At 51.1% G+C, this 25,818-nt stretch overlaps 1 protein-coding gene across 6 annotated transcripts in view; it reads right to left on the reverse strand.

Annotated features, from left to right (window-relative positions):
• The window catches only part of TPCN1 (two pore segment channel 1), a 51,462-nt gene that overhangs the window by 13,772 nt on the left and 11,872 nt on the right, over positions 1–25,818 (reverse strand). For 3 of the 6 annotated variants that reach the window (XM_069081595.1, XM_069081594.1, XM_069081591.1), the window contains exons 3-13: positions 15,473–15,597; positions 9,443–9,619; positions 8,166–8,279; positions 6,470–6,600; positions 5,707–5,795; positions 5,099–5,133; positions 4,511–4,569; positions 3,646–3,745; positions 1,787–1,903; positions 1,285–1,409; positions 64–112 (exon numbers count right to left, since the gene is read on the reverse strand). In XM_069081595.1, the coding sequence (XP_068937696.1) occupies positions 64–112; positions 1,285–1,409; positions 1,787–1,903; positions 3,646–3,745; positions 4,511–4,569; positions 5,099–5,133; positions 5,707–5,795; positions 6,470–6,600; positions 8,166–8,279; positions 9,443–9,619; positions 15,473–15,597 (1,121 nt within the window). Of the gene's footprint in view, positions 1–63; positions 113–1,284; positions 1,410–1,786; positions 1,904–3,645; positions 3,746–4,510; positions 4,570–5,098; positions 5,134–5,706; positions 5,796–6,469; positions 6,601–8,165; positions 8,280–9,442; positions 9,620–15,468; positions 15,598–22,405; positions 23,073–25,818 lie in introns of those variants that run through there. The other 3 variants (XM_069081593.1, XM_069081592.1, XM_069081596.1) reach the window with 3 other exon arrangements.

A 25,818-nucleotide genomic window follows, 5' to 3' on the forward strand; every position in this document is an offset into this window, starting at 1 on the left:
CTCCTGAGTCTCCAACACCTTCTCCAGCCCCTGCTCCCCAGTCCTTCTCCCAAGGGCACTCACCTTCCACTTCAAGGCAACAACTTCATAGATACCGTAAAAATCCTTCAGACTGTCAGGGACAATGGGGGAGAGGGGCACAGTCACCACTGGCTCCATGGACTTCCAACCCCCAGCCTATCCACTCCGTCCAGCTCTGGGGGGAAAAGCTTCCAGGCCATGTGGGACGGGCTTGAGCAAGCTTGGCCAGGGACGATGGAGGCCCCTCACAATGAGGGGCCAGAACACATTACAAGATCCCCGATTTGGAGCTGGAGGGGACCTCTGAGGTCATCTAAGTGTGATCCCTCTGTCTGATAGTGGCAGAGACTAAGGCCAAGGGAAGAGAAGGAGCCTTGGCCAAAGTCACACAGATAACAGACAGAAGTACTGGGATTCAAACCCAGGGCTGCCAACTCCAAACTCGATGCTCTATTCTGTGAAAGTGCCTCTTCCTCAGCATCCTTGAGAGAGCAAAGGACTCCCGAACCCTAGGCCTTGGGCCAAGATGCCAGAGCCAGACCCCAAGCTCTGATGGCCCTGTAGGAACACCAACGGACGACCGGTGTCCTCAGCCCAAGTCTGGATCTCAAAGCAAATATTTACAAGACCCAGCGGGGCTTATATCGTCACCCTTCAGGGATAACTGATGAAGAGGCAGCTAACCTTAAGTCATTTTGTTTCTTGGGGCCAATGTCAACAACCCCTGGGAACATCTGGATCCCTGGGGACATCTTTAGAGGGAAACATCTGTATTCACAGTGGGGACAAGAACAGGACGCTAATGGACCCTGGCGCCAGCAATGCACGGTGCAGCCCCCCAGGGCGCGGATCCTTGGCTAGGGCCCGGGCTTTGGCAGGACCGTAGCTAGGTCTACAGCTCCCTCCTGGGAACTCAGGTCCTGAGGGACACCTTTCTGGGGCTACATGGAAAATCAACGAGAAAGCTTCTCGGGGAAGGGAAGCCTCCCACCACTTTCTTGGTCATTCACTTAGGGTCATAGCTCTAGAGCTGGGGGGAACTTAAAGGCTGTGTAGTACAACCCTTCCATTTTACAAATGACAAAACAGGCACAGACAAGTTAAGTGACTTGCCCAAGGACACGCAGGCTGTACACGGTCACCCATGAAGTGGCCAAGCCAGGCCAGGCCAGCAGGCCTCTTCCCACTGAACCACACTGCCTCCCCCTTAGCCCTGTGCATCCTTCCATCTACAACCCAAGGCTCCAACAGCTAAAGTCCTACCTGAGCAGAGGTGTATTGCTTTGATTCAGGGCTTTGAAGGTGAGATAGCGCTCCCGAGCCCCCATCCGGGGCTTGTAAAACCGCATCAGGCCTTCAAACTGCCGGAAGGAGATCCCTGAGGGCCTCTGGAGAGAGCAGGGGAACAAGGGATGTGTTTGTGGACACAGAAACCCCCTCCCTCCAGGGCCACTTGGGCAAGAGACCTGGGTCTGCCACTGACTAGATCTATCCCTCTATGTCCAGATTGGGAGGCTTGACCGTTGTCTCTAAAACAAGGAGGATGGGAGAAGACGGCTTCTGGGTCCTTTCCTGTTTCCTTCATAAGGAACCCCGCAGTGTCTTTCCCTCTGGGGAGGCATGAATCGATTGTATGGTAAATACACCGCCTGGGGACACAAGGTACCCACTCTCTCATTGCTCAGAGATCAATCCCTGGCCTTGTGTGTGTGTCCACCTGTCTGTGCATGTGCCCGTGTGTGGCGGCTGCCCCACTCCCCCATACCCGCTGGCTGACGAGCAGGCTGTACGCGTGCTGGATGGCTGTGCGTTTGTGAAGCAATAATGACTTAAATTTGCGCTTCTCAATGTCGTTGAATGTGTCAAACACGACGGCCAGGAGCTGCAAGGGGACAATTCACAAATGAGGCACATTTTTAACTTCACAAGCATGTTTCTCCTGCAGTGAAACAGGTAATGCAAATACTAGTGCCCCTTTTTACATAAGGAAACTGAGACTCTCCAGCATGTAAGAGTCTTGCTGCTTCCCAAAGAACAAACAAACAAGGCCTTGAACCCTGGAGCCCTGAGCTGAGTCAGGACACCTCTACTGACTCCTCACAAGTCACCCCCTAAGCACCCGCTGATGATGGGCTCAGTGTCTCCAGGGTCGGGAGCTCTCCACTCAGGGTCTCCTGGTCTTGCCAATGGGAAGTTCTTCCCATGGTCTTACCTCATCTTCCCTGCTTCAGTTTTGGTAGGCTTGGCAGTTCCCAAGGCCACGCTGCCCATATTTTCTCTACACTGGTTTGTTCTAAAGCATGGAGCTGACCACTGCATCATTAGCTGTATAAAGCAGTAGTTTATTTTGCAACTGTCCCCACCACAGATGCAGTCTCTGAACCCTCTCACTCCTATCATATGCCACCAGTAGCCTCGTCTCATCTCATTCGGCCCCTCTCTCCCCTCACAACAGAACCACTCCAGTCTAGAACCTCATCATCTCCCCCCCAAGAGGGCCTCTCAGTCAACTCATGTCCCTCCTGTCAGACTCGGTGCCCATCCATCCAGCAACCAGAGTGCAAAACAACAACAAAAAAGGCATAGGTCTGACCAGGTCCTCCCCTGCTCCAAAGCTTTCAGGGGCTCCCACTGACTGTAGTATCAGACACCAATTCTTAAGAATGTCTGGCAGTTCAGATCCTCCAGGAGAGTGAGCACCAATGCTTCATCTCAAGCCTCCTCCCAGCCACCACACTGACCTCTGAGCTGGCTCCAGAACAGCCTTGGTACAGGCACCCAGGCCGGCCACCCACTGCCCCGGCCCCAGCCCCCCAGAAACCATCCTCTCCTTCAAGGTATATGGGCCCAGCCAGGCCTGACTTCACGGGACAGTAACTGATGGCACCAACTTAGTGCTCCCTCCTTCCTCAAATCATCTTGAGTCTACCGTGCATGTGCACACACACAGCCGTGTATATATGCAGGCATGTACATGTGTGTAGGCATGCATATGCTTGTGTGCAAGCATAAACTATGGGTGTGTGCATTGCAGGTGTGCATGCATAAGTGTGTATGCGTGTTCAGGTATATATATGTGCGTGTGCAGGCATGTGGGTGTGCGTGTGCAGGCGTGTGTGTGGGTGTGTGTATGCATGTTCAGGTATATATATGTGCGCGTGCAGGCATGTGGGTGTGCGTATGCGTGCTGGCATGTGTGTGTGGGGAGCTATCATACTTCCACACTCTCATCTCGGAACTGGGCACTAAGCCTTGTACTCAGTATTTGTTGAATTGAACTGGTAACAGCCCCATCACAGGCAACCCCACCATGGCTAACTTTCCTGTCCCATACAACTTCAGATTTAATTCTAAATGGCCTTGTACTGCCCGCCATAGCTGCACATACATCAAGAACAGAGGGCCAGGTGCCAAACTGTAGCTGCGAGCAAATCCCTGCCCCGTTCTGTGCCGTGGTTTCCTCCTCTGTACTCTGACAGGTGGGACTAAATGGTCTTTCAGATCCCGCTGGGTGTGGAAGCAGGGTCCACACCAGATGCTTCTGTCATCCTCACCCCACTCTTGCCTGCCCCCCTGACCTAAGCTAGAGAAGAGATGGTCAGGGACTCCTCGCTGCCCACTCACCAAGTTCATGATGAAGTAGAGCTCAATGGAGAGGTACACGATGAAGAAGATGCAGGACCAGGGGCTCCGGGAGTATGAGGGCATCATGACATCTGGGAAGCTGTACCCCAACAGAGGCAGAAGGAGTCAGCCCATCCCTCTGCAGCTCTGTCCTAAGCAAGCCCACCTCAAGTCAGGCTGGGGCGGGCCTCCCTTTAGGGGAATGTGGGCGGTAGGGGCAGCTGGGCCTTCTGCCCGTCCCCCAAGGATGGCCTCTCCAGCCCCCTCCCCCTCCCGAGGGACACCAGGAGCAATAGCTGATGGGCCCTCTGCCAGATTCCTGACATGGCAAGGACACAGGGAGCCAGAAACTCCAAGGGGTTCATGGTTCTGCTTCTCAGAATCCTGGCTACTCCTTGCAGGGGAAATACCTGCCACTTTCACATCTGGGGTGGGCACGCCAGGTTGACTTTGAACCTGGACACTTCTGAGAGGGGCACCAAGAACACTGCCCTCTGATTCTTAGGGTGCCAACACCCACCAGGCTCTCTGCCACTCCCAGTGAGGGTGCCTCCCTAATGAACACCAGAGTCCTGGGCTGCCTCCCCAGCAAGAACATCCGTAAAATCCTGGATTATTCCATAACTAGGACTGCCCCCCACTTCCCACTGTGAGGATACTGCTGGGCAGGAAGTCCAAAGGACTGGGTGAACCGTTGCTAAGCCTCTCCACTTCTCAGGAAGGGAAGTAGGGAGCTCAGCCTGGGTAACCCAGGAGGTTTTCTGGGAAAGAAGTAAACACAGAGATGCTCCCAAGGTGATTCTGATTGGCTGTCTGGGGGCCAGCGGAGGGCAGCACCGGGGCCCACCCAGCCCAAACTACTTACTTAGCGGTGGTGAGCAGGACGAAGAGGCTGACAATGCTGTTCTCCAAGGTGTTGAAGTACTGCAAAGGAGGGAACAGGAGCTTAAGGGAGGGGCACACGAGCCAGGACAAGTGGCTGGGAGCCCCTCCTCTGCACCCACCCCAGGGAGAGCTAAAGCGGGAGTTCAGGGGGGAGCCCTCCTGGCCACACTGGGGCCACTGGCATGCCCAGGGACAGACTCCCGAGTCAGAGGCTGGCATCCCCTCTATGGTTCTCAGCCCTATTCTACGCTCTGGGCTTCCAAGGTAAGAAGGTGCATCTCCCTGGGCCTGGAACTTTTAAAGAAAAGCCTAATTTGACTACTTTGTAATGATCTGTATATGCTCTCTGCACTTATCCTGCACACTCACACATGTACAGGCCACCCATTTTTGCCTGCCCTGCACAGCGCCTGGCACACAGTTCAGAGCTTAACAAATACTTGTGGACTGAGCGAATAAGCACCAGCACCAGTCTGACACAAGCTACCAAGTGACCACGATCACCTAGCTGCCTTGGCTGAGGGTGGAGCTTTTGAGAAAAACGGATTCAAATCTGTGGATTACTTACCGGGTCCGAGGGATTTGGGGAGAACAAATAAAACCCTAGGAGATGAAGAAACAACACACAGTGGTTGAGGTGGTCTGGCAGAGGGGGAGGAGCCCGAGGAGCCCGCTCCGGGGAGCCGAGGCTGGCCCGGGCATCTCTGCTCTTCTCCTTACTCCTCCCCATGACCCAGAAAGCCTGGCTCTGACAGCAGGGGGATGGGAAAGGGCCCGACTCTCTTGGCTTCTCAGTATTTCTCCTTAAGGAAGTGTGAGCCAAGTTATAGAGAGAAGGTGAGTGGACAAGGAGAGGGACCAGGAGCTTTCCATGCTCTGGAGGGAGAAGCCAGGCAGCCAGCATGGGGGAACCAAGGCCTGGCCCAGGAGTCAAGGCCCTCAGGGTTTACCCCCAGCCCCATTACTGGTCACGCCCACCCTCCCAGACCCCTCTGCTGTCCCAGATGTACAATGAGAGCATCACCCTATGCTAAGCCCAGAGCCCTGTCTGTCTTTTCACTCTGTCCCTCAGAAGCAGGTACAAGATAGAGGCTGAATTCTGCATCAAGACCCTGACTTATCATGAAGGTGGGTGGATGCGCGTTCTGAGGTCCTCAGGACAGAGAGGGAACTCACCCAGGATGGCAAAGATCACCATGAAGAAGAGCAGCAGCAGGAGGATGTCGATGAAGGGAGGCAGGGACTGGAAGATCTGCCGCAGGTTGCTGGGAGGAAAGAAACAATGGGGGCGGGTCGCGGTATTTTTGTTTCTCTTTAGCCAAGCAGTTAATTCTCTTTCCATCATTTTTCTGCATCGCTCATTTCTCTCCCCAGTTTTCCCTCCACTCCACTTATCTCTTTCTTTAAGTCTTTCAAGAGTCCTTGTTGACTTTGGGTCCAATTAGTGCACCGCTCTACCCAGCTTTACTTCCCAGCTCGCTGAGAAGGGCACAAAGCAGACTGTACTAGGCCCCCCATTACTAGTGCCCCCTCTCCTGGGCATGTTGTCTCCAATATGACCCGTATCCAGAGAAGATCTACTATGCACAAGAGAACAGAGTGCTGGGACCACTCCCAAGGCTACATCGATGACCCTCTGATCCTCCCAAGCGCATCAGCAAGATGGAGGCAGAAATGCCAAACACTTCACAGGTCAGTCTGAGCCTTGGTGACCTCGCTAGCCTGCCCAAGTCCCATTACATGTGCTGGGGCTCCTGGCCAAGGACACGGAGACTGTCACTTGAAATCACTTGAAAGCTGATTCCTTTCAGGGAGGACAGCAGCCTGGGCAAACATCTCTGCTCACTGCACAGAGTCCCATTTTGAGGGCCCAGGAGCCTGGGGTCTAACTGGAGCACACCTGACAACCCAGCCCCCTCCGTTCCCTTCTCCTCCTCACCGACGGACAGCACCACAGTATCGGCAGTCCACCAAGAAGATGCAGCGCAGGGCCCGGGTCACCCGCACGTGTGACGTCTGACGAACCAGCACCACGATGGCTTCCACAAACTGGACCAGCAGCACAACCGTCTGTGGGGGAGGGAGGCCGAGGGAAATTGGTCCATCTAGCCATCTTGTGGGAAGCCCTGAGGCCTTCTTAACAGACCCTGCTGACTTTGGTCCCCGCTCCAGACCCATGGGCCTTTTCCCTAGCACAACTGCTGAGGCAGAGACCCAGAGCTTCCCAAAGAACAAGGAAACAAGAAGGGAGGTTGGGGCAGGGGATAGTACAGGGAAAATCTTATCTCTCCGAGTCTCATCACTGAAACAGCCAAAGGCATGGACAGGAGTTGTGAGGTGGTTCTTGGAATGGGCCTCTGGGGGCTGTCCAAATCCCAGCCACCCTTGGAGGCACCGGCTTATCCTGCCTTCCTCCATGAAGCCTTCCCTGGCTGCCCCTGCCCAAACAGATGGAGGAACACCCACTCCTTTGGGGATCTGTAGCTCACAAAGGGCTCTTCTGACAACTCTAACGTCCTGTCATGAACAAGGCCCAGAGAGGCTGAGTGTCTTACCCAAGGTCACACGGCACAAAGGAGTATGTCCAGGCTTTAAGCCTAGATCTTACAACTAAGCCCAATGTTCTTTCCCTGGCTCACCCTGCCGCCCATCTTTGAATTCCTCCAGCACCAGCAGTCTTCATCACTCGTTCTGGTACGGTCTCACGCACTATCTTACATGACCTGTCTCTCCCCAACAAGACTGCAAACATCTCAAAACCAGGGAAGTGATCTTGGTTTCCTTTTGGCTCAGGCCATCACAGGCCAAGAGAGGGCACAGAGAAGGGCAGAGGGGAGACAGCCTCCAGGACCTCAGCAGGTTCCTCCAAAGCCCTTTCCTTCACTGTTTCTGTTAAGAACATTCCTGTGAGGTAGCTAGGAAGGAGTAGTGGATATGCAGAGCATGGGCCCTAGAGTCAGGAGGGCCTGAGTTCAAATCTGGCCTCAGACCCTTCCCAGTCATGTGATCCTGAGCAGGTTACTTCACCCCAACTGTGCCTCCCCAAAGTAAATAAATAAAAGCTACCCATTTTCCACATCACTCAAGCTCAATATCCCAAAGTCATTAGACTTTCCCGTCACCCCAACAGTCCAATAAACTACCAAGCTCTATCGATCTTTCCCTTTGCACTCTTTCTCTCTCCCTGCCCTCTCTTCCTTTCTATTCCCAATGCTGACACCCAAAATCAGGTCTCACCACCTCTCCTGGGTGACTGAAAGAGTCTTCTGACCTTTCCCCCCAACCTCCCACTTCTGCCTGCCCCAGAGTATTCTGTATGTGGCCTTGCAGAAAAGCCTGGATTTAGAACTGGGAGACCTGCCCCTTATTTTTTGGGTTACCTTGGGCAAGTCACTTGCCCTCAGACGGCCACCATTTACTTATCCATAAAATCAAAGGGAGGGAGGGCGGTGTTTGGGAAGGTTTCTTCTCCCTTCAGCGTTTTACAATGAAACATATTGCCCACAGTGTCCCACAGAGGACTAAAGGCAAAGGAGGTGCCCTGTGGTAAACAATCCCTGCAGAATCAGAGCAGGGAGATAAGGCTGAAGGTGATGCCAAGGTGCCGAACAGGGAGAGCCAGCCAGAGCCGTTACCTTGACCATGGTGCGCTTATGCCGGATGAAGGTGTGGAAGCCCAGCCATCGCATCTTCATGCACAGCTCAAAGACCACCACCATCAGGGCAAACAACTCCAGGGTCGCATGTACCTGTAATATCCCCAAAGGGTACAATGAAGGGCTGCATCAGCCTCCCTCCCGACCCCAAGTCGAGGATATGAGCGGATGTGGCCAAGTGCCCAGAGTCAGAGCAACCCCAGGCTGGGGCCCAGGGGGGAAGAAGAATCCTGGTGCTGGAGTCAGAAGGACCATGTTCAAATATTGCCCTTGCTGCTTCCTATCTGTGTAAATTTTGGCAATGTTTCTCCCTTTTCTAGGCCTCTGTCTCTTTAATTTTAAACAGAGGGGGATTGATTAGACAATCCCTAGTCTTTTTCCTCCAGCTCCAAGTCCTATGATTCTAAAACCTGGCTTCAGATTTTCCCAAGGACAGTGTAGGTAATGGGCATCTTCTCGCCCCAGCTAACCACAAATTCGCTATTTCTGGAAAAGTGATCCTGAGACACTATGACATGTATGTGCTGCTTAAACAACTTTTCTTTAAAAGGGGATAAGAATGGATGGGGGAAAATGAGAATTACCTAACAACCTGAAAGAACACTGGTATACTGCCCATGGGTGTTTGAGATCCCAAGAGACTTCACTCCTGCGTCTCTGGGATACCACGGGCCAGGGTAGCACAGAGAGTCCCTGGGGTAACCTTTTTAGCCTGAAAGTGAAGGTGGCATCTCCCTAATGTTCCCATGTGTCCCTTGGGAAATACCAGAATAGCTGGATGACTGCTGCTGCAGGCAGTCTCCCTCACTTGGGAAGGATGGAGAGCTAACTCCTAGCCCTAAAATGGATGGGCTTTCCAACTGGAGGTCCCGGCTGGCCTGGGTTTTCAAGACTAAATGAGTATTCGGTATGAGAAGGGATATATGGGACTGATGGAATAACTATTGGCTGGGATCCAAGGACGTTTCTTTGGGTCCCAATCTCCCTTAAGTTATGGCCTCTCTAAATCTGGACCTCTTCTTAGCAATAAACTCCTTGGACATCTACCCCAAAGGGCTGAGGGTATCCTTCCCCATGCACGAGGTGGACAAGGAGTTCTGAGGGTTTAAAATAAGCTTCCTCTCATTGGCTATCCATTCTCTTGATCTTTTCATGCTGTTCTGTGCCCTGGAAGGCAAAAGGAATCCCTCCCCCACCCCCTAGTGCTCCTTTGGCCCAGGCCTGGGGCCTTTCCCAGGATGACCTAGGGCACTCACATAAATGCCAAGCCGGAGAGCAGGGACAGCGGGCGCCTCGCAGAGAGAAAGCAGCAGCAGGAGCAAAGCTGTGGTCAGCTCCATAAGGTAGAACAGGTGGTTGTGGACAAAGATGTAGGCAGCCAGGCCCTGGGTATTCTTGGGGTGCGTGAAGAATTTGTCATTATTCTCGCCTTCCTGAAACACCAAGAGCAGGAGAAAGAGCTTTCGTACCGGGGCCTGGGAATAGGACAAGAGGAAATTTGGCTCAAGGGCAAAAGGGTGGAGAATGAAGAGATGGCCTTCACAGAGAGCACCATTAGAAAATGGCTACAGAAATCAAGCTCACGGGAGAGTGATGGAGAGGGGGAGGAAAGCTCAGTCACTCTTCTGAAGCCAAAAGCTGCTCTCCTCAGCTCTCCCTTTGCCCCCTGAGCCCCCTCCTCTATTCCTCTGGAAGCCCCTCCACCCACCTGTCCCCCAGGTTCCCACACAACAGGAAGAGTCTGTGTCCACCTCGATTCCCCATATGCGCTCTCCAGGCAGCTGCTGAGTCTTGTGGTTTCCACCTCCAGAACACGTCTCTCATAGGCCCCCTTCTCTCCCCTCCCACCCATCCCCAGTGTCTGCAGCTCCCACATAGTTGGCGTGATTTCCCCAAAGTGCAGGTTTGACCATGTGGGCCCCTATGACTCATCCCCTCCAGGATCAACTGGAAAATCCTCAGCTGGGCATTTCAAGCCCTCTGCAGCCTACCTGCTCCCTCTAATGCTTACTCTCCTTCAAGTGCTCTGGGATCCAGGGACCCGGGTCCTTCTTGTTGTTCCTTAAACATGAGGCCTTCCCATTTCCTGGCTACCTCCCACGCCTGGAATTTGTTAGGGTTCAGTTGTTTTAGTCACGTCCAACTCCTCATGACCCTACTTGGGTTTGGTTTTTTTTTGTTTTGTTTTGTTTTTTTGCTTTTTGGAGGGCAATTGGGGTTAAGTGATTTGCCCAAGGTCACATGGCTAGTTTTTGTGTTAAATGTCTGAGGCTGGATTTGAACTCAGGTCCTCCTGACTCCAGCGCCAGTGTTCTATTCACTGTGCCACCTAGCCGCCCCTGGGGTTTTCTTGACAGAGATACTCAAGTAGTTTGCCATTCCCTTCTCTAGCTCATTTTACAGATGAGGGAACTGAGGCGAAGAGAGTGAAATGACTTGCCCAAGGTCACACAACTAGTGTTTGAGGCCAGATCTAAACTCAGGAGGATGAGTCTTCCAGGCTCCAGGCCTGGCGTTCTGCACGATGGCGCCATGTTTAGAATACCCTCTTCTCAACTCCACTTCTTCGCCTCCCTGGGTTCCTTTACGTCTCCGTTTAAATTTCCTCTTGCATAAGAGCTGTTTCATGGTCTCTCCTCTGAGATGGCCTCCCATGTACATGGTCTGTGTCTTGTGTGTACGTAGTCATTGGAATGCCATCTTCTCATGGCAGACTGGGTGCTATCTTTGGCCTTTCTTTGCGTCCCTAGCATCGTGCCGGCCACACATCAAATGGTTAATAAAGGCTTGTTTTTGTGGATGATGGTGATGCTTCAGTCCCATGTGATCCCTGGAATGAAGAGTCTCCCTTCTGGAGTTCCTCAGCACCCACTGGCTATCGAGGTCCGTCCCAACTCTACCTCCTCCTTGGGAAGGGCTGGCAGTCCTGGGCAATCTGGCGGCCTCCTAGAGCGCCATCTCCCATCACAACCTTTCCCGTTAGTGATCCACCACACACATCTGTGCTGAAGGCAGGCCCAGGAGGGCCCAGGGGGTGCCAGCCATCAGGAGTGGGCCTTCTGCTCCTTCACCATTTCTGGTCACCTTCTCCAGAGCCAGGATGCTTCTTCCATGTGTCTATGCCTGGTGTTAGCACAGTACTGGGAGTGTCGTAAGCATTTAATAAATACTTGTCCAATTGAATGGAATCTCCAAACCTCCCAGTCTGCTCCCAAGTCCTTCCCCTCAGTTGCTGATAAATATAAATTGCATATTATCAGTCCCAGGAAGAATCCATGTGGGCCACAACCTGTTGAGGGCACCCAAACAAATGCTGAACCAATGGGAAGACCTGACTTCAGCCCTTGGGGTCAGGGTTCCCATAGTTTGGGGCACAAGAAGGAAACACCTACTATGTGCTAGGCACTGTGCAAATATTAATTCACTTGGTCCTTCTCACAACAAGCCTGAGAGGTAGGTGCTATTATCCCCATTTTACAGATGAGGAGACTGAGGGAGACAGAGGTTAAGTGACTAGCCCAGATTCAGACAGCTAATAAACATCTGAGGCTATATAAATATCTGAAGACTCATGTCCTCCTGCCTCCAGACCCAGCACTCTGTCCCCTTCAAGGATCTCCACAGTTGTGAAGGACAAGCAGCCAAGCACACAATGACCCTGGAATGGGGTCCTACTGGCTACACCTGCGACTGAAATGTGTGGCAGGAGAGGAGCTGACCCCGTGGGCACAAAGCCTCTGTCACCTCTGGCTCAGGAGGCTCCTCCTGGGGTGGGTGGGTCACACAGCAGTCCTTAGGGCAGGCTGGGTCTATCTACTCAACAAAAGCTGGGAGGCTTATCTTCTGCTGGGACCTGGACAAACTGCTTTCCTGCATCAGAGGCCCCACTGCTGTCGTCTGTAAAGAAGGGCAGGCCACAGGCAGGGGGTGGCAATGGAACAGACGATTACTCATGGCTCTAGGGTTTCGCTCAGAGCTTGAATTTTCCACAGCAGCTCCAATTTCTAGGGGGAAAGCACTGTGCTTTGGGGAGTTTTGCTGAACTTTACTGACAAATATCCTCGTCAGCTACTTTCAAGCCCAAGTAAGAATCAGGGCTCTCAGTTTAGGAAACTGTTCTATGAGGGTGACTTGGGTGTTGCCTCTCCTGGTCCTGGGAGAGGCTGGCTGTCCCCAGCAAGGGCTGGGGGTGCTCTCTGCTGCTCTGTCTGGTCTTGAGCCCAAGTCCCAAAGGAAGCACCAAATCTTCTGTCCTAGTTAGGGCAAATGAACTCCCTCAGAAAGAAGGCACCAGGGCAGTCTGGTCTGCTGGTATCAGGCCTCACACCCTTCATACCTGCCAGGGAAGGCAGAGGCCTACCCAGAGGGATGTTGAGGCCAGGGACAGCTCTGGAAGCCCCAGAGAAATATTCTGTCATGGCCATGCTGCTCAGCAAATGACGACTAACGCAAAATACACAAGCAGATGGAGCCTCTGAAAGAAGAAGGGAAAATGAATCTTTAGCTTTTCCCAAACTGCTCACAAACAAGTGGGGCCAATTAGCCAGATCTGAGCAGGCAATAAAGTCAAAAAAGAGATTAGGGAAACTTGGTCTTTTCCTCCTACAGATGAAAACATCCCCCTTACGAATTTCCTGTTTAACTAAGGGAAAGGAAGAATTCCCTGGCCATCGGGATGACCACCACATGCGGTATCAGGGCCATGGCAGGGCCTCTCCCTCCACCAGCACAGCCATTAGACTGGCTGTTGTGCGCTAAAGGAATGGAAACACCCCCCTCCACGCAGCCCACCCATAAGCAAGCCCAAGAATGTGAAAGGTTAGCAGGGTGAGGAAGCTGTGGCCTTGAGGCCACAGAGGGCCCTCCAGATCCTCAAGGGCTGATCCTCTGACAGAATCCACACTTCACAGAACAGATTCAGGCCCTCACGGCCGCAGGCGCGCCCCCTCCTGGTCAGAGTCGGGACAAACAACCATCAGTCATGACGGGAGAGGGATCGGACCATACCTTTGGGTCTCTTCAATGCCATGAGGACTCAGTATGGTGTGTGGCACATGGGAGGCATTTCAGAAATGCCAAGATGGCAGCATAAAAGGAATGCTCGCTGACTTGGCAAGGAAGCACCGGGTACCTGCCAGCGGGGAATCAGGAAGGGCTAGGCTGGCCACTCCTGTCAGACTCCCATCGCCATGAATCTTCTCCAGCCCGTCCAGCCCCAGCCACCGGCCCTGCCTCGGCTCCCTCCCACTGCGCATCTTACTCTTGCCCACTCTAGTCTTCCTGCCATCTGCAGCTGGATGCTGGGCAGGCATCTCAAGCTCAACACGTCTAGAGCAGGACTCACTGTCTTCCCCCAAACTCTCTCCCTTTCCAACCTTCCCTAATATTGGAATGCCCCATGGCAGTCAAGGGCACCACCATCGTCCCAGTCACCAAAGTCCTCAATTCCTCACTTGCACTGAATTCAATAAACGTTTACTGAGTGCCTACTGTGTGCCAGGCACCAAATTCATCCCCAGATCTTGTTGTTCTGACACCACGTCCCCCCTATACTTCCTGGGCCTGGTCAGGTCTTCACTGCTTCTTATCATGACAGCAGCTGTTTCCTACCTGGCCTGCCTGACCCAAGTCTCTCCCCACTCCACTTTAAGCTGTTGAGATGACTTTCTTAAAGCACGGTGTGCCCACATCATCCCCCAACTCAAAGTCTATTGGTTTATAATTCCAGGATAGAATAAAAGCTGTCTGGTACCCAAAGCACTTCACAGCCCAGGCCCTCTGGCCTTGCCTACCTTCAGACCCTTCTCTACCTTCCATGTGCTCTTACTCCCCCCGACACGAGGCCTGTCTGCCGGCTGTCCTATGCTCACAGTGCCCTCTCTAACTTTCACCTCTCGGCTCCCTTTGGGATTCCCCTTAAATGCCACCTTCTGCAAGAAGGACCATGCAGCTGCTAGGGACTTCCCTACTGCAATGGCCTTCCATCTACTCTGTATGAATTCTATAGCAATGTGGTCATGCACAAAGGGTCCCTTCCAAGAGAATGTGGCCTCCTCTGGGGCAGTCTGGTTTGTGGCCTTGATTTGTGTTGTCAGGGCTTCTTAGCACAGCGCTGGTATACAGTAAGTGCTTAATAATGTCTGCTGAATGACTGCAGCACTTCTGCCCCGGGAATCCTGCCAGCCTTGTTGGAGCCTGCCTCTGCTGGCCCACGATTTCAGGGAAGCCCAAGCCCCCACCAAGCCTCGGTTCAGTCTTTAGCCTCTAGCCATCTCCTCAACCATAGAATGTCCAGCAGTGACATGCTCCCTCTTCCCCAAGCTCCCCCAACCCTACAACAATGATGATCAAATCAGTTCTTCCATATTTCCCAGGAAGGCCTGGGTCAGTCTACTCCCCTACAACTCTTCACACTGACCAAAGAGCCCCCCTCTTCAGCCTCCATTCCCTTCTGTGGGCTGTCTCCCCCTTTAGAACAGAAGTTCTCGGAGGGCAGGGACTAACTTGCTTCTGTATTTGTATACTTAGCAAAGACAAGCTATGTGGCACAAATTAAGAACTTAATGATTTGTTTCATTCATTCATTCATCTCCACCCCAATGGAGAGGTCAGGAGCCCACTTGATACTTACCACCTAAGATCAGAATAATGGAAGCAAAGAAAATGGAAAGGGAAATAAATGGATGCAAAAGGACTGCTATCAAATCCATGAACTTAATCAGATCAAGTTACTGACACCTTTTATGGGCAGAGCAGCAAGGCCTTAGGAGGGCTAAGGGGAAAAATCTCCAATTCATACACAGGTTTGGGAAAAGTCTCTCTCTGCAGAGTACCGCTAATCTAGCATCAGGGGGCGATATCTAAAATCTAAAAAGATATGAGGGAACAACCGGATCATGGCAAAGTTAAAGATTAATGAAGATACATTTTAAAAGGCACTTCATTTCAATAGTAAACCAAAAATTTTAAAAACAAACTGCCTGAGCCTCCCCCACCATCACCCCATGGCCACCCACACTGCAGAACACATAAAGAAAGCCTACCCTAAGCCTATTAACGCTGGGTTCCCTGCGTTTAGAGACGGGGGGAGGGGGATATCCACTCTGGGGCAGATGGCAAGGGAAAGGGGCAGGAATTAAACATGTATTAATTCATTCACCATTTAGGATACTTTAAGTGACCGACTGAAATGACTCAACCGGGAAGGCCAATGGGCCAGTTACAAACTGAACAGCGGTATTCTTGACAAACACAGTGCTGTGCACAGGACAGGGTGGAAAACTTGCCTGGAGGTAGATCGCTGCCTCTTGATAATTCATTTCCCAGGAGGGTCTGGTGGGAGTCAAGGAGGTACCATCCCTGGAGTCTGGAACGGATACCCTCAAGTCACCGATAATGTAGTTGCCTCCATCTGCAATGGACAAAAAGAATGGGGGGAGAGAAGTTAGCTTACAACCTGAATAGTGAGATGAACTGATGGCCAAAAACAGGAACAAAGCTGATCCAAGGCAAGTAAAAAAAAAATGTGTGTGTGCGTGCGTGTGTGTGCGCTCACACGCGCTTATCAAAGCTCTGCATTTCCAGGCCTCTGCTTTTATTGGTGTGGGCCTTCCCTTCACTGGCCAGTTCACAGCCTCTCTAGGATTTGGCTATAGCCAAACAATCACCTCGTGGCCAGCCTGGACACAAGCCTCTCTGAATTTAACTTGGCTGGCCTTTGCTGGGCAGGGCCGAGCCTGCACCTGCAGCTGGGCCAGCTTGGCAGGACCTTTCTAAAACCAGGCTCCACTGACATCACTTTTGAGGATTCAGAGTCACCTTTAACCAGGAGGGGCATCATTGCTGGGCTTAGTGGAGGATACTTTTGTTTCCCCTTCTGGTTCACATGCCTCCTAACTTGTCTCTCATACTCAAGTTCCTTCTGGCTGTTGCGGTTTAAACCCACAGACGCCAAAAGCTGTTGTGGTGGGGGCTCTGCCCACCCAAAACCTGTTGGAGTTTCATGATATATTGTGGTGGAACCGTCTCAAAGAATTCAGAGTCAGACCATCTCTAATCCAAGTATAGGCATTTATTGAGATTGACGCCTCTCATGAAGCGGGCTATGTTCCGAGAGAAACCAGCAACTTCAGAGAAAGCAAGATGGATTTTTATAGGGTAAAGATGCTTAATACACAATCAAAATTTACATAGAACATAGGAATATGATTGATATTAAAAAGGCAGGAGGAGCTTGTTAAGGGATTAGGTAATGGAGTGGGGGTCCCATCTATGGTTTGGTAAACATTCTGGTCATTCTGCCTTCAAAACTACCCCATTCATTTTCTCTATATCCATCTCTGTCTTCTCCAAGAGACCAAATCTCCTCAAGGGCAGAACCTGTTCCAATACTTTCAATTTCCAGCTGGGATACAGTAGGTACTTAATAAATGTTTGTTGCCTGGTTGATAATTTCCTTTGTCCTTGGAGGAGCTGGTCAGGAGACTGGGGAGAGCAGATGCTTCATGGGGGTTCCCAGAACACACCAGGTCCTCATCATTAATGCACTTTCCCAAATGCCATGAGGGTTATATTTCTGCCAATTCCCTCCCCATTTCACTGTCTCACCACAGGGGTAACCCAGTAGAAAGAGTGAGAGGGCACATCCTATCTCTGTCACTTCCTGGCTGTGGATCAGTCGCCTCACCTCTTCAGTTTCCTCATCTGCAAATGAATAGGTTGGACTAGACCAATGGTTTCAAACTCAGATAAAAACAGATCCCTGGGGTGTAAATACTGGCTCAGAAAACCACAAATTAACTTATCTATGTTATAGTGCATATTATTCTGCTAAACATTTCTCAATTACATTTTTTTTTTTAGTTTTTAAGAAAATTTTATTTTGTTTTCAGTTCTAAGTTCTCTCTCCCACCCCCTCGCTGGACACCCTCAATTGAGGAATGGCTGCATATGACTGTGATGAAATCCTATTGTGCTATAAGAAATAATAAAGGAGACAGTTTCAGAAAAACCTGGGAAGACTCATATGAACAGATGCAAAGTGAAGTGAGCAGAATCAGGAGAACAATTTATACAGTTAACAACAATAACTTAAAAACAATCAACTGTGAAAGGCTTAGTATCACCGACAAATTGAAAACCACAATCCCAATGACAATCTGGGGCAGGCTGCACTCAGGTATTTGGTGGGCTCTTTGGTGAATTCTTGCTGAACTCAGGTGGCAAAGGTGACACCGGTGGGTTCAATAATCGCTAAGGTCCTTTTCAGTTTCAGAGCTATGATTCTATATCTGATTTCACAGTAGAAAATACATCAGCTGGGCCTTATCGGGAACCTACTTCCGGTCCAGATGCTGTCCATATCCATCTCCAGGTTGCACAGTTAAGCATTTTGGAGAGAGTGGGGCCCTAATTAGGAAAACAAAAAAGAAGCTTTAGGAGATGACAAGCCTGATTCAAGGAATATTTTTAAATTGAAGGTAAGACCAAGAAGATGTAAAGAATAATGCTGAGTCAATATATGTAACAGGCTCTATATGAAGTGCTATGTAAATGTAGGCTATTGCATTATTATTTCAATTGTGTCACTCATGTACAAGTAGCACCTGATGGAGTGAACAGAGCCAGATTCAGAGTGAGGAAAAACAGGGTTCAAGTCCTATCTCAGAAAGGTAGTGGCTGTGTGACCCTGAGCCAGTCACTTCACTAATCAGTCTTGGTGGAGGTGAGTTTTCCCACAAGGAATTCCCAACACCTAAGAAGTCATAGGTCCCATCCAAAAAAATACCCAAAACCGTCACAAAACTTTCTTTGAGAAAACTATCAGGAAAGTACCAGGCAGAGGGAGTTTCAAATACCAAGGCCCACTCCCCCTACCCCCCACCCCCAACTGTTATTCTGCCAGGAAATAGCGCCTTACTGGGGGGGGGGGGGTGCCTTCCCAAATCAACTGTCTGTGAACAATCAGGCCACCAGGTCAGAGCAAAGATAAAAATGAACAAAAATCAAGACAAAAGAATAAAAAAATGGCACATCAGTGTAGTGAGGAAAGTACTGGTTTGGGAGTCATTGGACCTGGGTTCAAAACCTGCCTATGGCATCTACTGTGTTCCTTACCTTGGGTAAGTCATTTAATCTTCTTGGCTTTTAAAGTCCTTCATAAACTGCCTTCCCCTTTCTCATCTTCTTACACACCCCCCCTACCACCAACACTCTCCATCTCTCAGATGCCCATGCCTGGAAGGCTCTTCCCTCCTCATCTTAGCCTCCAGGTTTCAAGACCTAAGGAAAATTCCACCTTCCAAAGGAAGCCTTTCCCAACAGCCTTTAGTCCCAAAGCCTCCCAAGATCCGGGATTTACACATATAAAGTACTTTGCATCCTAGCATGCCTAACTAAGGCCTGTCCTCAGCAACCTTCACATAGCTCTGCAGAAAACAGCCCAGGGAAAGGAACAAACTGTGGAGTAAATAACTAATCTGAGGGGGTAAGGGCAAAGATGAGGGCAGTGGTCACTAGTGACAGTGCCAGAGGTTTAAAAGCATTCCTAAGCCACTCCAGAAGCTGGGTTTGTGTACTCAGCACTGCCCTAAGAACTTCCAGATTCTGGCAGAGACTCCATTCAGCAGTTCCCCTTCTGTCTGGGGGGATCCCAGTGAAACTACTTGGAAGAAGTTTCTGCCCTCACAGTGTTTTCCTGGCAGCATTCTCCCTGGGGAGAAGCCAGGGGTCCCCATCTTCAGAGATAGGTTAAAAAACCCACCCCAAGAGGAGGCTGCTTGCTATTCAAATGACACCCTTAGCAGCTGCTTTTGCCCGGGATTGTAGAAGTCTATGAGTTTAAAAATATGTTCCTGATTTTCATTCCCCTTTCCTCCTGGCACACGATCTCCTGAATGTTCCCAAACAACCTCCCCTTGCCACTTCTGGAATGCCAAAGAGTAGCCTTGCTGGGCCAGGGGGCAAGGCTGGCCTCCCAGCTCTCTGGCTGGGAGCTGCTTTCAGAGAGGAGGAGTGAGCAGCAACTGAAGCCAGCGAGGCACCCTTCCTGATGGACTGATTTTCCACTTCCTCTTTTACTTGGGATCAGCTGGCCCAGCTGGTGAGAGGACGGTGTTTATGAAGCTGGTTTCCGGGTGTGTCCCCATAGACCAAAGACTATCACAAGGGAAAACAAGAGACGGAATCCTTCCCAGCCCAGCAGCTGGCCACTCCACAGATGTGTGTTATGGATCATAAAAGAGGCGCCAGGCTGGAGGGTACAGATGAGTCAGTGTAACCCATCCCAACTGCACACATGTCCTCCTAATGACAGGTTGACCTTTTTTTTGTGTTCCAGCCTAGTCTTCTCTGCTATTGAAGCCATGCTCAAAGAACGCTAACAGCACAAGGGGATTCAGGTCATCTAGTTCGATCCCGAAAATGGCTTGTCCAAGAATTGCCCCACAGGCTTGTGGGAAAGCTGGGCCTAGGAAGCCGCTCTGCTCAGCAATCCATCACAACATGGCTGCATTTTCCTCAAGAGGAACCATAATTAGAAGAGGGAGATGAAGGCCGAGTCCAAACAAAGCTTTGTGGTCCAACACCAAAGAAATCTGCAGAGACAACACTATAGAACCACTGCTTTCTCAGTCGTGGTGATGAATGTGTGCTGCCCTCCCCAAACTCTCATGCAGTCCCCCTCCTATAGAATAACACACATTTGTGAAGCTACCAGCTGGAACAAGGGCAGAGACTGTGGCCATGTGGCACAATGACTAACCAGCTCACACGGGGCTGTAGCTTGTGATTCTGCCCTCATAGTCTTAGCTCGAACCCATCGGGCTGCTAGCACTAGCCATAACTGGCTGGTGCCCTGCCCTGGGAGTGCCCTGAAAACCCAGCAGCAAGCTCAGCACCGAGTCACGGCCCAGCAGGGGCAGGCATTTCCAATAAATGCTGGCTGGACAGTGAATGAATAAAGCTGGAACGGCCAAGGATGTGGGTCATGTGTCCTGGGCAGCCCTCTGCCCTCCCTCTGCCCGGCACTGGGTTCCAGGAGAATGAAGCTGACAATCCCAGACAGACCTCCGAGCACAGAAAGTCCACAAACCCCACTAGACCAGATCCCAGCATTGGCATGTATTGGCTTTAACTTGCTCTGAAGCCCCATTTCTCTTGCTCCATGGTGAGGCCACTGTGCATTAGGAAAATGATGAGGAAGCTAGTTGGGAGACCATCTCCAAAAAATAACTTTCATCACATGCATAGTACAAGTGGGAGAGAGAGAACTCCCCAACTGCTCACTTGATTTTTATGGTGTCCTCCTGACTCTTCAGCCTGTTTCATTCATGAAAAACACAACTTGACTCATTCCCTAGTCCAGAAAAGGGACCATCTAGAACTGCCGATAAAAAAGCCAGGGCACCACTCCCTTGGTGTTTCTGGAGCACTCCAGGTCATGGGAAGCTGATGGATCAATTTCAAACACCTTTGCCCCCATCAACCCAAGATTTCTTTTACTTGCAACTCACCTACACCAGGAGTCAGAGGCACATTTTATGAGCACAAAAGGGCTTGCCTCAGTTTGGAACTAAGGAACTCTTAGTGAGAGAGGGAATGCTTACCCCTGTCTACGTCCTCCCTGCCTTTGCCAGTTTGAAAGGCAACAGGCAAGCCCCCCAATCTCTTTCATCACCCCTGTTTTGGGTATAACCAGAAGCTCAGGAACAGCTCCAAAAGGGCAGAAGACAATGGGGTCGATGCTCAGGAAAGGAAGGCTAGAGGGGAAACCTTCTAGAAGGTGATATGAATGGCTCCTGAATGAATAAGTCAAATATGAATAAGCCAAATCAGCATGTGAGAGAAACAGTCTCAGAGAAAGGGCAGGACCACCAGGTTCAGCTCAAGAATGGGGCCAGTGGGTACAAGTTGTGGGGAAGTTGGTCACACAAAAGCCATGGAAAGCACTCTCTGTGGCCACTGGGAATGAAAGGAGAGAGAAAACGAAGGGTTCCCCAATTCCCTCTATACTAGCCCCCTGGGGTGGCACTAGGGAGGAGGAGGATAGGCCCAGCTGGGCCCAGGAAACTGTGCCTCCTCAACCTAAGCCATCTCTGTCCCCTTCCAAGGACCTGCCACTAGTTCTGACAATTACAGAAGATGGGATTTGAGGGTGGGTGCCAATTGGATGGGAGGGAGAGGAGAAGAGAAGGAGATGGGGAAAAGGGAGAGGGGAAAAAGAAGGAAGAGGAAGAGTGTGTGTGTGAGTGTGTGTGTGTATTTTTAGGGAAATAGCATAAGGAGATGGGGGAAACCAGTCACCCCCACTGTCATTATCATATCCCCACCAAGAATAATTGCTCAAAAAAAAAAAAAAAGAATAATTGCTCACACCCACTTAACCATCTGGCTAGATCAGCTCCTATACTTGTGTGAAAGAGGAATGTCTTAAGGTAATTTCCTTGGTAGGTAAGGTGGCTGCCCTCACACGGCATCTTTGCTGAGAGAAGAAGGTAAGACCTCAGTATTCAGCACTCCACCTGGGGACAGCACCTCCACTAACCTAGAGCAGTGTGCAGGGTGATGCCTTAAGCCCTCACCATGACAGCCCTACCAGACTCCTTCCTAACATCTCCCATCCTTCCTTCCTGTCCCCACCAAACTCCATGCCTGTATCCTTTGGTTCAATCCCTTTCACACTCAAACAGCAGGTAAACTTGGAAGCCCTTCACAGGAAGATGCCCAATGTTGTTCACTGCTCCCCCTTCACCAGCCCCAGGCAACCAATCAAGTGTTCCCAGAATGTCAGCTAGTCATCTCTCTCAACCTGGAAAGGAATCCCACTAGTACAAAGGGCTCGTATTACAAATGAGAAGAATGAGGACCTGTTTCAGTTCATCAGATCACGTGATCCCAAATTTGGAGCTGGGCCCTCAGAGGCCATTTGTCCAAGTCCGTCATTTTACAGATGAGAAGACCGAGGCCCCAAGAGACTAAATCCCACAGGTGGTAAAGAGTCTAGCTTGGCATCGAGTCCTGTCTTCTGATTCCAAATCCAGTGCCCTTTCCATCAGACCACACTATCAATGACTAATGCTCACATTCAAAACCAAGGCCTCCAACCTTCAGCTCTGGTTTCTAATCCCCCAGAGGGTGGGCTTGGCTTTCTTCAACTGTTATCTAATAACCAAAGTCATAACCTTGCCCTTACTCTGTCCTCCCTTCCCCACGGGGCATACCATTGGTGGCAGGTTCCATGAGATAGGAGGACCTCACCATGGGCCCCTCGGACAGCTCTCCCTGCGTTCTCTCCGCCAGGCAGGTGGTGGGCTGCTGACCCCTCTGCATTTCTGCCTTTGCTGTGAGGGCCCCAAGCTGGAAGCTGGAGAAGAGGTGGGGATGGGAAGAAAGGAGGGAAGGAGAAAGAAGGAGGGATGGAGTGGAGGGAGGAGGACTGGGGAGCAGGAAAAGCTGCAGCAGGCAAAAGGCCAAGGGTAGCCGCTGGGGAGGATTCTTGGCAGCGAGGACTATCCTTTATCAGGCTTTCAGGGAGAGTCTGACAGAGGGAAACATTTTGTTCCTGCGTTGTTCCTGCTCTTCTGTAGTACTGGGTGCTCTTGCCCAGGCACCGACTCCTCAGGATTCTCAGGCCTGAGCAGCTGAAGGGGTTTCTGGAGGGAGCCGATTCCAGCGTCTACCCTTTCTTCCTTCCCTCCTGAATCAGTCTCAAAGCTGGGAGCACCCTTCCAGAAGAACGCCAGCTACAGCAGCCTGACAGGTAGACAGGGATCCTATGTTTGCACATAGTAACAGGGAGCTGGCCACTTCACCAAGAGGCATCCCAGCGCATTTGTGTACCAAGCAAAAGCTTTAGAAAGTTCCTCTGTACTCAGAGCCAAAATCCAGCTTCCCTGTAGTCATGGCAATCAGCCTAAATAAGTGAACATAAAAAGCCAGTTGGGGTGGAGGGGTGGGTACAGAGAGAAGGATATCACACGATGCTGAACTGGCAAAGCTTAACATTTTTTTTTAAATCCCAACCCAAAACAAAGTATTAGAAAGGTTCACGGTACAAAGGGCAGGCAGAAGCAAACTGGGATGACCTGTTTGCACAGATGGTAACGCTTCCTCCACGCTGATGTAACACAGCCCAGACGCTCCCAGCAAAACAGCTGGCCGCTTTGCATGCAGCCTCAGAAACGAGCCTGCAGGGAATCCGAGGTTTCCGTTCGCTGGAGCGCAGCAGGCTACGTCCTAGCGGTGCCGAGTAAATAGAAACAGCTTCCATATGCCGGCCATAAAGCAAAGACGGGGAGGCGAAGAGAGGGGAGGCAGGCAGAAGGAAACAACTTCCTTGTACCAAAAATCCTCTCCATTTTGAAAAAGGGAAGTCAACTCTGGCCAGATCAGCAGGAACTCAGGCCGGAGAACCATGGTCTAGGACACAGAGAAGACGGTAGCAGGGGCCATGGGGCAATCCTGGCTGAACCAAGGGCCAGGGCTCTGATCTCTTCCAGGCTACAGGGAAGACTGGAAGGAAAGAAGGCAGGGAACAAGGAGAGGAAGAAGGCAGAAAATTCAGCTGTGTACATACACACACACACACACACACACACACACACACACACACACTATGATATCCAAAGAGACGAGCCCTGAACTCCAGGTCAATGTACTCTGTGACTTTGGATAAGCCACACTCCCCAAGCCTCAGTTTCCTCAGCCGTAAAAGAGGGCTGGTTATAGCTATGCTTTCTGAACTTCCTGGGGCCATCACACAGACAAATGAAAATATTTCCAAGGCACTCTGAGCCTTTTAGAAATGGGTCCCCACCAGAATGCTACCAAGTAATCATCCCCATCATTTGCCAGTTGTCACTGGGAGCCCCACTCCATGGGAAAACATTGAAAAAGGAGATGAAGGTAATAATACAACGAGGCTGACTAGGTGCGGCAGCACAACAGAATTGGGGTTCTGCGGCTGGCTATGTTTCCCAAGGTCCCCAGATTAAAGTCTTCGAGACAATGGGAAGCAATTCTGCCAAAAGGAAGCAGAGTGAACATTATTCTCTGCCCAGCCCTTCACATTCTGGCATATGGATGGGAGATGGAGAGCCATCAGGCCCCGTGTCAGCATTGCACATTAGAACAGATGTACATGAGGGCAGACCCTGTGGCAAATGTTAGGGGCCACAGAAATGCTAAACAGCAGCAGGCCAACCCCTAAGGGTCTGGAAAGGTTTGTGGGACACCCACTCCCTGCCCCCCCCATCCAAATGCCCAGCTTCCATCAGCAGCTTGCCCCCACCCCCCCCTCCAAGAAGGGAAAAGGAATGAGCTCAACCTGCAATCCCAGGTCACAAATTTAGGGTCTTGGAGATTATTTAGCCCAACATCATCAACAAGGCAACCTGTTCCTTTCTGGGGAAATAACTCCTTGGAGTGGGGGTGTGTGTGTGGGGGGTCACATCAGAATCAGAAAGGCCTTCAAGGTCATCCTTACTTCTTAAAGGTTTACTCTACTATCCCATGCCTTTTGGCTTATACCATGGTGTTGGGAGCATGAGGTTAACAGCAGCATCTCTGCTCCCAGTGATGTCTGGGGACTGACCTTGCAAGGAAGGGGGCTCTAGAAGGAGGGAAAGCAAATGACAACAGAGAGGAGACAGAGGAGGGAGAGAGACCAAGGTTGGCCTCCCAGGAGCAGTGGGAGAGGCCGGACAAATGCTTCCTTTTATGGCAGAGACAGAGGCCCTGCCTGCCCTAACCCTGCTTCCCCCCTTGAACTCTGCAGAAGCCACTTGAATCATTTCAAGTCAGTCTCTGAGAATGCATGCTCTCCTTGGAATGGGTCATCACTGTTTTCCAGGAGATGCAGAGGGTGGCAGCAGGACACTAAGAAACTGAGGCCTCAGCAAGGTGGGAAGGACTTGCCTTCCCATGAATTGGGGCTCCAAGATAGGTCTGAGGCCTCACCTCAGTCCCCTTTAGAGAAGACTCTCTCTAACAGTATGACTTGGTGAAAAAAATCCTAGCCTGGGGGCTGGGAGACCTGGGTTCAGCTTCTGTCACAGATATTTCCGAGCTGTGTTCTGTCTCCTGTGCCTCAGTTTCCTCACTTGTAAAACTGAGATAAGAATACCTAAGCCCCTTTACTCACAGGAATACTATGAAGTTCAAATGGAATGAGGTGCTTTTAGCAAAGCCCAGAGCATTTTATAAATGTCAGTTAATGTCACCAGAACCCAAAGCGTGTCTCTTCCCTGACTGACTTCCCACCCAGAGACTGCTCTTCATGCTCCTGTAACCATCCCCATAATTGTGACTACCTGGTACCCACAGGCAGCCCCAGAGAAAAGAAGCAGCAGCCTTCCTGCCCTGCAAGGCACCCACTTGGCAGAGAGCAGGCACACAAGGGGGCCTAGGACCCCTGTGGACTTTGGTTTGTGTGGGGTGGGCACTCATAGGAGCTCCTACATGGCCTGATCTGGCTCAATGCTTCATTCCCTGCTTCTTCTGAAGCAGGCTTGTTGGGGGGGGGGGGGGAAGAATAAAAAATAACAAATTCCCGAGAGCACACAACACACACACATACACACAGGGCACAAAGCTGCGCACACACACACACACACACACACACACACACACACAC

This window comes from Petaurus breviceps, unplaced genomic scaffold (genome assembly GCF_028583685.1).
Source record: "Petaurus breviceps papuanus isolate PSGF00001 unplaced genomic scaffold, PetGlider_PUasm1.0 99, whole genome shotgun sequence".
In the NCBI taxonomy this organism is placed as follows: Eukaryota; Metazoa; Chordata; class Mammalia; order Diprotodontia; family Petauridae; genus Petaurus; species Petaurus breviceps.